The sequence below is a fragment of the Notamacropus eugenii genome, chromosome 1, assembly GCF_028372415.1.
Source record: "Notamacropus eugenii isolate mMacEug1 chromosome 1, mMacEug1.pri_v2, whole genome shotgun sequence".
NCBI classification, from domain to species: domain Eukaryota; kingdom Metazoa; phylum Chordata; class Mammalia; order Diprotodontia; family Macropodidae; genus Notamacropus; species Notamacropus eugenii.
The window spans coordinates 178,450,280-178,465,107 of NC_092872.1; the positions used below are offsets into that span (position 1 = coordinate 178,450,280).

Below are 14,828 nucleotides of genomic sequence, written 5' to 3' on the forward strand. Positions count from 1 at the left end.
GATGGCTTGACAAGTACTGAGGGACTGAGAGATTAGAAGTGACAGTGAAGACAAGTAATAGATTTAAAATTAATACACAGAGAAAGATAGCATGATAGGTTATGATTGGACAAAAGAATTTCAAAGTGAATGGGCATGGAAATGGAATACTCATGACATGGTGAGATTAGGGGTATAACCATCCTGTGTGTGGCAGTTGTTTTGTGGTAAAGGAATGAATCATAGGAGATGAGGACCTGGGAAGTTAAGGTACATGAGAGATCAACAGAGATGCTAAAGTCCCCTAGAATAATGGCAGTTGGTGTGATAAGGAAGGACTAAAAGTCAGGTTCTGAACTCCTTAAGAGAGGAAAGGGGGGTGCTAGTTTATCTAGGGAGGGGAGCAGGGTAGTAGACAATGGCCACCAGGAATAGGAATGGGTGGTTTGTTGATTAGTAAATGATCAGTTGAAGGCTCTGGGGAACATCCAGAAAAATCAGTGAAATGAATGGTCAGAGAACGTGTACTAAGAGCCTTGGGCTTTAGTCATCTGTTGTTTCTCACTGTCCTGCCAGGCACAAAAGGGCCTGTGCTCACTAAATACTTGTGGACTAAATCATTCTGCCTCAAGGGTCAAATACAATGTTCAGTGAGAACAGGATCTGAGCTCTAGGATGATCCCAGATACAGGCAGGAAGTCCTGGGGTAGAGAGGGCCATGCCAGAGGCAGGAGGCTAGACTAATCTTGGTTTAGGAGCAGGGATGTCCTGTGTTAAGAGAAATGAGGCACAGACAGCAGGCCACTGAGTTTCATTAGGTATTTCATTAAGGTTAAATCTTCCTGATCGAGTAGGCTTGCACAGGAGAAAGTCAGTGGCCCTGCAGGCTAGGTCCTTCAGATTTCATAGTGTACCACTGGCTCTGGCTCTACGTTGGGATCACCTCCTTTCTCCAGGTACAAGTTGTTATAAGGATATTGTTTTGGAGCCTGAGGAAGGAAGTACATAAGAAAAAGCAGATAAATGCCCCATCTGCTGTGACCCTACCCAACACTAACACCCACCAAACACCACCCTCCCTGTCAGACCCAGCTGAGCTGCAATGGCAGGAGAAACATCCTTCTTTCATGCTGAGCCCAAGGCAGAGAAAAAGCCTAGATTGTAAACGAAGTGCTGCTTGCACTGATTGTAAGAGAATCAAAGCTTTCTAAATGAGACGGCGCATCCATCCATCCCACTCTCTCTCGGGTCGAGGCAGACTCAATCTCCTTTAAGTCACTCAGCCTCTAATGGTTCCCCTGCTAAAGTGGCCTAGCAAATGAGGCGTGCAGAAGCAGCAGTGGGGGAAGCACAGAGGAGGCACGGCTGGGACGTGCTTTAAGGGCTGCTGGCTTTACCAACAACCAGCTGTCAGAGCTCACAGCTCAAGGGGAGGAGAAAAGGGTGATGTGCTTACAGAACTGAAAAATGCAAAAGCTACACTATGCTTCCTAGTTTCCTGAAGTGAAGTTAGTGCTCACATCAGCCCTGTACACACACTCCAGCCAAGAGCCCCTGGGGCTCAAGATCAAGGCTCGTGTCAGTGCACACAGACACACCAGCTACCATGGAGACATGGATTATCTCTGCAGAGGTAGCAAGGGGCATCTGACTGCAACAACTATAGGTCTCCTGTCTCCTCCAATCCATTCTGCACGGGTTGTCAGATTAATCTTCTTAAAACACCATTTTCATCATGTGACTCACTAGCCCCAAAAGTTACAGGACCTGTCATTGCCTAAGGGATCTGCCTGGCATTGAAGGCCCTTTTCTTCAACACATGCCTTCCACTTCATCCAGTTTGCTCAGGGTCCCCTGCACATTCTGCCTTTATGGCCTCCCTCTGCCTCCAATCTAAATCTCATACTGCCTTCAAGGCCCAGCTTGAGTGCCATTTCCTAAAAACAGATGCCCAAATAATGTATAATCCTCTGCTAAACCACTAGACACTTCCTTCTTATCTTAGAGATCTCTTCCAGCTTTTTCAGGTACACAGTCTTTCCAACCTAGCTATAAATTACTTACAGGTAGAGGCTGTTTTTCACTCTATGTCTAGAATACAAGACTATGTATGAATGTAATTGCTCATCAAATACAACATACAATCCATGTGGTCCCCTCCTAAAGATGAGTAGAATGTAAGCTCCCTGGGGATATGGGCTATTTTCACTTTGGTCTTTGTATCCCAAAAGCCCAGCACCTTGGTGTCCCTTGATAAATGCTTAGTGAGTGGAAGGGTCCTTTTAAAGATGCAGCCCAGCACCTGGGAACCCCTTTGTATTTCAGTCTCTGAAGACTACATATAGCTTTGCCTTCTTAGTCCTTTACTAGTCACAAAAATGGCTTCACACCATCTGGGGTAATCACATTTTGGGGCAAGCTAGATCCCTTTCTGACTTCTAGCGAATGGTAGAATAGTTGGCCCATGTGTATTTCTAAAAGTGCAGTTCTGACCTTGTCACTTTCCTGCTCATTCTAGAGAGTTCTTAGGATAAAATACAAACTCTTCTGTTTCACATTTCGTGCTCTTCACAATTTGGCCTCCACCTATTTTTTCATTCTCCCTCAAATATTTTAAGTTCCTGGCTAAGTATCCCACTGGCAGGTGGTTCCCTATACATCTCATTCCTTCTCCTGTCTCTGTGCCTTTGCATAGGCTGTCCCCCATCTCTACCCCTCAATATCTGAAAAGCTCACCCTCCTGACACCCCTGTCTCTCTGTCCTGATTTCTCCAGCTGTTAGTGCCCTGGAGGGGAGGGGGAGAATCAGTTTCTATTTAATTCCCTGTGCATAGTTTTTTCTTTCAATAGAATGTGAATATTTAGAGGACGAAGACTGTTTAACTTAAATTTGTATCCTCAGCACCCATCACAGTGCACTATACATAACAGGTGCTTAATAGGGCTTCCTGAGTTGACTGAAGGGTTCCTGTGTCAGGGTAAGAAAGAAGCCTATATATCATCCTGTTGCTACTATTCAGCATCCCGGGCAGAAAATCCTCAAAAAAGCCACTGGTGGCACCCCTTCAGATCAAAGCTGGATTCTTGTGTTTCAGATGCCTCATTTCCATAGGAAACAAGGCTGAGCATCAGGCAGCGAAAACATTATTTCCCCTAGATCAGGGGGTCTGATCCTTTTGGCAATCTGGTGAAGCCTACAGACCCCTTCTCAAAGTAATATTTTTAAATAACTGAAGGAAATATTAAATTTTAATCAGAAATTTAGCTGAAATAAAGTATAATTATTTTCCCATCCCAGTTCACAGATCCCCCTAAAATTTACTGGCAGACCCCAAGTTAAGAATAGCTGCCCTAGATACTCACCACAGGCCGATAGGAGGGGTACACCTCTCCTAACCAGAACATGAACATCATGAAGCCAAAGAAGCCAAAGAAATGCTTGCACATAGTGTTCCAGGAAATAGGTGAGGGGGATGTATCCACACGATTGCGAGTGTACATATCAAAGTCAAAGTGCATCTACAACAAATATAGAGATCTGAGTACTGTCATGAGCTTAGCAGCAGGAAGGCAGCGTAGAACAGAGCTCTGAGGAAACTGCCTGGCAGAGGGTATAGTGCTCCTAAGGGCTGTGTTCATAGAGACTAGACCTTTCTCAAATGACACTGACAACCCAAGAATTGGGGGGAGGGGATGGGGAGGCACCAAGGGGACACTAAGAGGTGGGGGTAGTACCCGCTAACTTAGTCTGCTACTTAGGGAAGGCAGCTCAATTGCTAATATTACAAAGTTTTGGGGATCCCTTGACATTTGACCCATGTATTACTTTGGCAGTACCCCATTCCTTGGGAGGCAGAAAAGTTTACTGCTAACTAGATACCTTGCTTCTCTACTACAGGGTTAGATTACCACCTGGGTACAAAGGAAGATTCACCCAGCAGGGAAATAAGGATGCCTTAAGTATCATGGAGAACCCTGTGAATGACTGAAATATTTAAAGAGAAAAGAAGGGGTCGTAACAGTATTGTTTCCTCACCGGTTCTCCCCAATTCAGCCTTAGTTCTGAATGGTCCCAGTCATACCACGGGTCTCGTTCATGCTGAGAGCGTTCTGGAAGCTTGGGATAGTCACCATATCTAGAAAATAATAGCAAGTCTTGAGTGGAGGCCCACACACCCCAGGGGAATTGGAGATACCTCACCTGAGAATTAGAGAAAGGAAGTCACAAAGAATCTCAGTAACCTACTCCAGGCCATCCCACATACTTGCTACAGTGATGTTCCTTAAGTACAGATCCAGTCCTGACCTTTCCCTACTCAGTTAACCCCAGTGGTTTACTAGTGCCTTTAGGACAAATACAAACTTCTCTGACTAGCTCTAAGAGCCCTACATAATCTCCCCCCAACCTATCATTCTTGCCTCATTCGACATTACTCCTCCTCCCACACTGTAATCCAGTCAAGCTGCCTTCTCTGTTCCTCACCCATATGACATTCCATCTTTCATCTCCATGACTTTGGACTGGTCATCCCACATGCCTGGAATGCACTGTCTCATCTCTGTCTCAGAGTGCCTCTTTTTCTTTAAGACACAACTCAAACACCAACTTCTGCATGATACCTTTCCTAATTTCCCCTGTTAGTGCTCTCCCTCCCAAACTACAGTGAATTTAATTACTTTTTTGTATGTATTGGTATTTACTAACTTTATAATTTTGCTGCATTTATTCTGACATTTACTTATTGTTTCACTCATTAGAATTGTAAGTGAATTGAGTAGGGATGGCTTCATTTTTTGTATTTGTATCCCCAGGGCCTGCACAGTGCCTGGTACAGAGCAGGCACTATACGTGTTGATTGAGCTGGTATGGTTGAACAAAGACCCAGATCCAGGACTCAAATTCTAGGTACTAAGTGAGACTGCTACATAAGCTCAAATTACAGTTTAACTTTGTTCATGTGAAAATGCCAAAAATGTATAATCTCTCCTTTCTTTCAGCTCATGGGAAGAATCGTAGGATCAGAGAAGAAACAAGTTGGAAGGGACCAGAGACCACCAAATCTGGTTCCCTAATTTTATGAATGAGAAATGGAGGCATAGGTTATTTGCCTTTTTCAAAGTAATTTTTCAACAGTAGTGTCAAATCCAAAAATAGAAGAAAACATTAGAGACAGATTCCTCTTTCTCATTATAACCACTGACGTTGAACGTTTCTAGTTACTATGGAACAATCTGTCCAGTGGGATGATGCGTATAAAGCGCTACAGAAGTTCCAACTGTTATTACTGTTTTGGATTTTTAACTAAGAACCTTCCTGAACAGGCCTGATGACTGGTCAGTGATGCCAAAGGGGTTCCTGTTTGGGTAAATAGCTAATCTGCACTAAACAGCTTCTGAGATTCTTTCTACCTCGGAGTCCAAGAAAGCTGTATTTTCCAACTAGCATGTGGGAACATATTTGTGCATCCCAGAGACTTCAAAGATAATGTTATCCTTACAGAGGAGCTACCAGAGTTACTGCTGGCCAGAAATTCTAATTAAATCAGGAGAAAACAGATCCTACAGATATGCCACAATACAAAATGAATTGGGAAACATAGCAAGAAGTTGGATACTAGCATCAAAATGCTAAGGACAAAATGGGAAAAAAGAATGCAGTGCCTATAACTAATGTCATTACTAACAAGACAAAATAGGAGAAATAAGGCAAGTGAATAAATGGAGTTAGCTGTTCTTCCCCACATTAGGTGTCTCTTCCCCCATTTCCCCCTCCCCCCCACATTAGACCATAAATGCCTTGGAGGAAGGGACTGCTTTGTTTTTGGGTCTCTAGCGATAATTATGAGTCTGGATATGTGGTAAAAATGATTCAGTTGGGCAGGATAAGATTTCAGTTGCATCTGACCTATTCAACCTTTGTTATGGTGACTACAGAAAGACCACCCAGCCTGGAAAAGTATTGAAAAAAATCAAAGAAAAAAAGTCACATAAAGTGAGGTATAAGTCATATATACACCTCTGTATAGGAAACAATGGGGCATTTAAGAGATATTACTGAACTTAAAATCTGAAAATCTGGGTTCAAATTCCTGCTCTGCTACTAACCTGTGCCACCCTGGAGCAAACCTTGTCTTTGGGCTTTAGTTTTCTGATCTGCGAAAAGAGAAAGACTTCTAAGGATCTTCCTAACTCTAGCTCTATGATTCTATGGACTGATCTTATAAATATCAGGCCTCCTCCCAGTGGGATTGGAACAGTTCAAATGGTCCTCACCACAGCACAGAACCTAGCACTCAGGACCAACAAGCATTTATTAAACATCTACTACTTTCCAGATACAAGAAAGGGAAAAAACACAGTCCTAGCAGCTAAGGAGCTCACACGATAATGTGCATACGCACAGAATCTGTCTCTACATACGTACATACGTAGACACACATACATGTATCGTCAAGGTAGAACCTAGACTTGTCAACACACTGGCTATGGGGGGTAAGCGAAGGTGAGAAGCTGAGGGTGCCACCCAAGTTGTGATCCTAGGCAGCCGGTGCCCCAGACAGTCACTGGCACACCGGGCAGGAGGGGGGGTGGGGAGGAGGGAGGAGGAGCGCTGTCTTGGCCACAAGTGAGCTTGGCACCACCAGGGCCCGAAGGACCCTCGGGAAAGCCTGCGGCTGCCCCTGAGTGCTGCAAGGAAGCAGCAGGGGGTCAGAGTGGAGCCCGCAGGCGCGCAGAGCCTGGCACCTGCCCCGGCCCTGGGCCACACCGGTGACTACTCATCCGAAACACACAAAACGAAAACTTGGCCGTCCCCGGATGAAGGCCGCCGGCGTCCGTGACGGCCTCCGCGCTGGCAGCCCGGGCTGGGGAGGCGGCCCCCTTACCCGAAGCCCTCGTCCGGGTAAGGCTCGTAGTCCTCCACGCGCATGTTGTACTTCTTGGCGGCGGCGGCGCGCTCCTCCGGCGTGCGGGGGTACGGTCCCGGGAACATGTCCTTGCTGAGGCCCGAGGCTGGGCAGGACGGACGCAGAGAATTAGAGCCCAGCCTCGGGGCTGCCGCCCCCACCCCCGCTCCAGCCCTCCCCAACCCTCCCCACCCCGCTGACGCCTCGCTCTCCCGCTCCTCCCGGACCTCACACCCCAAAGCCCCTCTCACCTGCCCGGGCCCCCCGAGGGGTGACCCGCTGGGCCGCTGTCCCCAGCCATCGGATTCCCCGGGACGCAGCCATGGAGGCCGCCATCTTAACCTTCCTCAAGATGCACTCGCGCAGGCGCAAGCCAGTTCTACGGCGGCCGAGCAGAGGCCAAAAGAATCCCGCGGAGCGGCGCTGTGCTCACGTGGGGCAGGTGCCAGAGGGCGGGGCGTTCAGCGACCCGAGGACTGGCTGGCCTGGGTTACAGAACTCTCTGGGTCCTCGAAGGAGGCCACGTGTTGAAAGACGTTGTAAGGAAGGCAATGAGGCCGGGTGACCGAGGACTTGGATGCCAGTCCGAGGCGGGCTCGGTGCCCTCTAGGCAAGGCAGGTGAATGCCCCGACGGAGGTGCTGTTTGGGGCAAATGAAGCTGGCCGCCCCCAAACTCACGCCGGACACGCCGCCCTAGGGCTTCTCCTCTTCTAGTCTCTCCAGGGTACCTACTGCAGTCCTGCTCCTCCTCCCGTGCCCCTAAAACCCGAGGGTAGCGTCTGTCTCCACCCCTTGCCCCGTCTGCCCTCTCAGCCCATCTCCCTGCTTCTGTCATCGCCTCTACAGGGAAGAGCGGCGTCTGTCCGGCCCCAGCTGACCTCTTTGTCGAGCTGGACCAGAAACGCATTTCCAGTAGTCTTTTCTCCTGGGGGTGCATAAGCCCTTTACAACTAAAGTTGTCCAAGAAAACGCTGACGAAGCCCCTTCTTCCTCTTCTGCACCTCTGCCTCCCTCAGCACCGCTAGCAGCTTGCCAGTTTCACAGTTTAGATACATTGTAGTCACGTCCAGTTTCTTGTTCTCCCTCCCTCTGCACCAGATTATCTTCTCCTGTATATTGTTAATCTCTTTTCCTAACCGGACTGTGAGTTCCTAAGAGCAAGCCATGTCTTCCTGGGAGGCTTAGCAAACATCTTTGAGTTAATGATTCCTGTCCCTAGCTGTTGTACACTGGAAGAGAAAATAAGACACCTCATCTTTGCAAAGTGGGAACTCAGAGAAGCAGCATAGTGTACGGTGGTGTCAGACAGAAACAGGGCCACCAACCTGGTGATCCCTGTTGGCCCCGTAATGACTTAAAAAACCACAATGACGTTACTGATGTTCTATTGTATTGGGTTTTTAGTTTGCTAAATATTTCCCAGTCACATTTAATGTGGTTCAGGTCACCCTTGGGAATGTTACACCAGCAGGAAGACTTGCCACTGTATGAGATCTATGAAAGATCCCTGAACTGAAAGTCAGGGCGAGTTAGAGTCTCATTTCCGCTCTCAGGTTCTGTTTCTTTATCCGTATGTAACCTGTGTTAAGTGGGGATATTTAGACACATGGTAGTAAGGGGAGGATCAGTTTTAGCAAGGGAACTTGCAATCACATTGATTAATCAACAATTACTTATGATGTCCCTGTTATGTGTTCTAGGTACTAGGGGATACAAATACAATGAATAAAGTAATCCCCACTTGAAAAGGATTTACATTCTAATAAAGAAGACAAATCCAAAACTATATACAGAATCAGTATAAAGAGGATACTGCAAATCCAAAATAGATAATTACAAGGTAATTTGTATCTTTAATGAGGATAAATTAGAAGCCTTCTTAAGATCAGAGGTGAAGCAAGGATGACTATTATCACCATTATTATTCAATGTTCAATAACACCAAAAAAAAAGAAAAAGAAATTGAGTAAGAATAGGAAGGGAATGGGAAACAAAACTACCACTTTGCAGATCATATGATGCTATATCTACAAAACCCCTAGAGGATCAGCTGAAAAACTAGTTGAACAATTAACAACGTTAGCAAAGTTTTAGGATATAAAATAAGCTCTCATAAATTGCCAGCATTTCCATATATTAACAGCAAAACCCAGCAGGACTGGATACTGCAGAGAGTATAACATACTTATAAGTCAGCCTAGGAATTATATGAATATAATTACATGAATATAATTTTTTGAAAATTTTTTCCCCAGTTACATGTAAAAAAAATTTTTAACATCATTGAAAAAAAAAAAAACTTGAGTTCCAAATTCTTTCCTTCTTTTCCCTCACCCTTCCCAAAGATGGTAAGCAATTTGAGATAGGTTATACATGTGCAATCATACAAAACATTTTCATATGAGTCATGTTATAAAACAGACAAAAAAAGTGAAAAATAGTATGCTTTGATCTGCGCTCAGACTCCATCAGTTCTTTATCTAGAGGTGGATAGCACTTTTTAAAATCATGAGTCCTTTGGAATTGTCTTGGATCATTGTGGTGCTGAGAATAGCTAAGTCATTCACAGTTGTTCATCATGCAATATTGCTAATAATGTCTACAATATTCTCCTGGTTCTGCTCACTTCACTTTACAACAGTTCATGTGTGTCTTTCTAAGTTTTTCTGAAATCCTTCTGCTTGTCATTTCTTAATGAACATAATATTCCATTACAATCATATACCACAACTTGTTCAGACATTCTCCAATTAATGGACATCCCCTCAATTTCCAATTCTTTACCACCACAAAAAGAGGTGCTATAAATATCTTTGTACAAATAGATCCCTTCCCCTTTTTCTTTGATCTCTTTGGGATATAGACCTAGTCGTGGTATTGCTGGATCAAAGAGTATACATAGTTTTATAGCCTTTTGTGCATAGTTCCAAATTGCTCTTCAGAAAAGTTGCACAATTCCACTAATAATAGTTCATTAATGTCCTCCTTTTTCACATCCCCCCTCCAACATTTTCCATCTTACTGCCTATCTGGTAGGTGTGATGTGGTACCACAGAGTTGTTTTCATTTGCATTTCTCTAATCAATAATGATTTAGCATATTTTTAATATAACTATAGATGGCTTTGATTTCTTCTTCTCCTGTTCATATCCTTTGATCATTTGTTAATTGAGAATGACCTTTGTCAGAGATACTTGCTATAAAAATTTTTCTCCAGTTCTCTGCTTTCCTTTTAATCTTAGTTGCATTGGTTTTGTTTGTGCTAAACTTTTAAACTTAACATTATAAAAATTTAACATCTCATAATGCTCTCTGTCTTTGATTTAGTCAAATTCTTCCCTTCTTCATAGATCTAATAGGTAAACTATTCTTTGTTTTCCTAGTTTGCTTATGGTATTTCCCTTTATGTATAAATCATGTACCTATTTTGATCATTTCTTGGTATAGTGTATAAGATATTGGTTTATTTCTGCCATACTGTTTTCCAGTTTTCCCAGCAGTTTTGGTCAAATAGTGAGTTCTTGTCTTTGAGATGTCATGGTTACATGACAATGGTATTTACTATTACAAAATACCTTTCAAATAAATAAAGACATTGAAATCACTGGAAACATATCATTGTTCATGGGTAGCTGGGGCTAATATAATAAAAATGATAATTTAACATAAATTAACTTACTTATTTAGTTCCATACCAATCAAATTACCAAAGAATTATTTTGTAGAGCTAGAAAAAATAACAAATTTCATCTGGAAGAACAAAAGGTCATGAATATCAAGGGAATCAAAAAAACGTGAAGGTAGCCTAGCATTAGATTTCAAAGTATGTTACAAAGTGGTAATCACCAAAACAGTCTAGTACTGGCTAAGAGACAGAGTGATTGATCAGTTTAACAGATTAGGTACATAATATACAGAAGTAAATAATCATAGTAACCTAGTGTTTGATAAACCTAAGGATCCAAGTTTGGGGTCAAGAACTCATTATTTAACAAAAATTGCTAGGAAAACAGGAAAGTAGTTTGGCAGAAACTAAATATAGACCAAAAACTCACATCATATGCTATGATAAGGTCAAAATGAGTATGTGATTTAGTATAGTATCTTAAAGCAAATTAAGGAAGCCTAGAAAAAATTACCTCTCAGATCTATTGATAAAGGAAGATTTTGTGACCAAACAAGAGAAGATCTTGGGAAGTAAAATGTATAATTTTGATTTACATGAAATTAAAAAGGTTTTGCACAAACATCCAGTGCAGTCAAAAATAGAAGGAAAGCAGGAAACTGGAAAAAAAATTTACAGAAAGTTTCTTTGATGAAAGCCTCATTTCTCAAAGATGTAGGGAAATGAGGTAAATTTATAAAAATAAGAACCATTCAGAAGAAGAAATCAAAGCTATCAATAGTCATATAAGGTAATTTGGTGGAGAGGGTACTAACAGTTGGGATCAGGAGAAGAATCATGAAGAACAGTGTCAAACTCAAATACAAACAGAGCCACTAAACCCATACATAAGGATCCTTGCCAGGGCACATTGACTTAGAAAATCAATATTATTATTATCTATGATCTACTGTATTTTTATATATTTTGTAAAATATTTTCCAATTACATTTTAATCTGGTTCCCATTGCACTCTGAAGTATTTCAGTGGTCTTTGTTTGACACCTTCAATATATAAGGTGATGAAGCTTGAGCTACATCATGAAGTGAGAGCTTCTATAAGGTGGAAGTGAGGAGTGAGTACATTATAGGCATAAGGAATAGCTGGTAGAGAGGCATGGGGATGAAAATAAAGTATCTTGAGTGAGGACTTGAGAGAAGGTCAGTGTCCTAGTCTGAAGAGTGTAGGATGAAGAGTAAATGCGAGAATGGAGAGAAAGGCTGGAAAGATAAATCTGGGCTAAGTTTTGACGGATTTTAAAAGTCAAACAGAGGAGTTTATCTTTTATCCTAGAGACAACAGGATAATTTGTCACTCCCCTGAGTGATGTACTCATCAGAAAAATTAGTTGGCAGTAATGTATAGGAGACCTTTGCAATAATTTAGGAGAGAGGTAAGAATCTTCTGTTCTCCCCTCTCCAATCAGGGACCTGGCATTATGGAGTAGCCATCCCCCATGTAAACAGTTCAGGAACAGTTGAATTTGGCTCATTTTTTTGTACTTCCCCTGGGGCATTCCAGTTCACCTACAAGAAACAAGCTCCTACAGTTTGGAATTATACCCAAAAGGCTATAAAACCATGCATACTCTTTGACCTAGCAATACTACTGCTAGGTCTCTATCCCAAAAGAGATAAAAACAAAAAGGGAAAAGACCTATATATACAAAAATATTTATAGCAGCTCTTTTCTGGGGTAAAGAATTAGAAGTTGAGGAGATGCCCATCACTTGGGGAACGGCTGAACAAGTTGTGGTATGTGATTATGATGGAATACTATTGTACTATAGGAAATGATGAGCAGGATGCTGTAAGTGTAAGCAAGGCGGGATTTTTGTTGTTTCGTTTTTGGCATTCAGTTTCCCAGGCTCAGGATAAATTATAAACATCTGAAAGATTAATCTCCTTTGAACCCTGATAATTCACAGTTGTGCTGAGTCACATGGGGGGGGGGGCGTTTCTTGCCTTCTGGCTCTGAGCCAAACAGGGCAGTGTCTTTGTTATATGGTCTGGGAGACTGGCATTTTGCTGTGGGGCTCACTCATGGGAAGAATGTTTCTTGGTGATTTGGCCAGGGGAGACTCTGGCTAACCGTTATTAAGGCCCTCCCCCCATGTTGGTGCTCCCTGGTCTGGTGATGTAAATTGTTCTATTACTTTGTTTAGACAATTGGACCGCTATCTACTGAATTCTTTCTTGGATATTCATGTCTTTCTGCATTGTTTAAAGTAAGATTATTAACCCCTTCGAAGCTGTCTTTCCTTTCGAAAAGCAGATCAAGAACCTGTGTTAGTGTGTTAGCTGCCTTCCTGTGTGCTGGTGTTATTGGCCTTACCCCTCCACAGCAGCTGCTAGTATCATTCCCGATACAGATGCTGTCAAAAAAAAAAAAACAAACAAACCTGGAAAGACTTGCATGGGCTGATGCAAAGTGAAATGTATTGTGTGCAAGGTAACAGCAATATTGTAAGATGTTCAGCTGTGAATGACTTAGCTGTACTCAGCAATGCAATGATCCAAGATAACTCTGAAGGATTTATGATGAAAAATGCTTTCCATCTCCAGAAAAAGAACTGATGGTGTCTGAATACTGATACTTTTTAAACTTATTTTTCTTGAGTTTTTTTCTTGTCTTTTCTTTCACAGCATGACTATTATATATTTGTTTTCCATGACCATACATGTATAACCTATATTTGATTGCTTGCCTTCTCAATGAGGTCAGAGTGGGGGAGGAAGAAAGGAGAGAATTTGCAACTCCAGATTTAAAAAGTGAATGTTAAGAATTGTTTTTACGTGTAACTGGGGAAAAATTCTAAAAGCTAAAACAGAAAAAAAGAAGCTCCTAGTAAATATTTCAGTGTAGATTATATTATATGTACACGTATACATACAAATATTTTTTCACAGGACTTGTGATTTCATTGATATAGAGAACTCCTTGAGAAAATGTAGACTTACACCTGCCTTGCAATTTATAGCCTTAGAGAGTTGCCTAGGGCAACTGAGAGGTTAAGTGATTTATGGGGGTCACATAGCCAGTATGTATCAAAAGCAGAATTTGAACCAAATCCTTCTAGAATCTAAGGCCACATATCACATAAAGGCTCCAAGGGCTAAAAAGGGGACTCATCTCCAAGGCCTAGTGGAAAAGGAATAGGGTTTTTATCCTTCCCCAGGCCTGTAGGTCAATCTCTGATATAAACGAATCTGTATCACCAATAGGAGAAATCTCTTTACCCTTGTCCTAATTATACTCCTCCCTTCCCCATTTTGACTCCTTAGTGAATCAGTTCAACTGCACTGGTCTTTTCTTTCAAATTCCTTGCCTCCTTGCCATATCAAAGATCCTTCCCTGCCTATTCTCAGCCTTAGATTATTCCAACCATCACTGAGTTCACTCCTATTCTTGTGCTGATGAAGGAAGCTGGAGAGAATCCTGAAATTGCGCAGGTTGGAGCCACCACATGCTGCTCTCTTCTTCCCAGGTTTTTCCAAGACTCTGCTCTCTCCTGGTTTTCCTCATAGCTGTTTGACTTCTCTTCAGTCGTTGCTGGAGGATCTTCATCCAGGGGTGTCCTCTAAGGCCCTGTTCTGGGCTCTCTTCTTTTATACTCTTTTGCTGGCTAATCTCATCAGTTTCCAAGGATGCAATTATCTTCTCTATTCAGATGAGTCTCGTATATTTATCCTAACTTCTCTTCAGATCTCCAGTCTTGCATCTCCACCTGCCTGCTGGACATCTCAAATTTAACATAAAACTGAACTCATTATCCTTTAGCCCAAATCCTCTCCTTTCCCCAAAGTCCCTATTACTGTTGAGGACACCACAGGATCACAACATAGATGTCATGCTTGACTCCTCACCCTTACCCCTAATATTAATTTGGTTGCCAATTTGGTTCTACCCTCTCTCTTCTGACACTACCACCACCCTGATACAGGCTGTTATCACCTCACACTTGAACTACTGAAGTAGCTTTCTGGTTCTCCATTCATCAAGTCTCTCCCTATTCCAGTCTATTCTCCACTCCATTGTCAAGCTGATCTTCTCAAACTATAGGTCTGAAAATCTTACACCCCCAACTCAAAACTCTTTATTATTGCCAAGATCAAATATAAAATCCTCTAGCATTCAGACTTCTTCTTGCCTTTCCAGTGTTCTTATACCTTACTTCCCCTGCATCATGTCCTCTGGTATCCAAGAGGGACTGGCCTACCGGTTGTTCCTCCCACAAGACAGTTAATCATCTGTGCATTTTCACTGGCTATCCCCAGT

At 42.7% G+C, this 14,828-nt stretch overlaps 1 protein-coding gene across 1 annotated transcript; it reads right to left on the bottom strand.

The window, feature by feature from the left end:
- Positions 1–784: 784 nt before the first annotated feature.
- On the bottom strand, positions 785–7,291 carry NDUFB8 (NADH:ubiquinone oxidoreductase subunit B8). Its single transcript, XM_072620084.1, has 5 exons — positions 7,136–7,291; positions 6,864–6,990; positions 4,016–4,115; positions 3,343–3,498; positions 785–968 (listed from the first exon to the last, which is right to left on the bottom strand). The coding sequence occupies exons 1-5, from the start codon at positions 7,218–7,220 to the stop codon at positions 876–878; spliced, it is 561 nt and encodes a 186-aa protein (XP_072476185.1). The 5' UTR covers positions 7,221–7,291; the 3' UTR covers positions 785–875.
- Between the last annotated feature and the right edge of the window lie 7,537 nt (positions 7,292–14,828).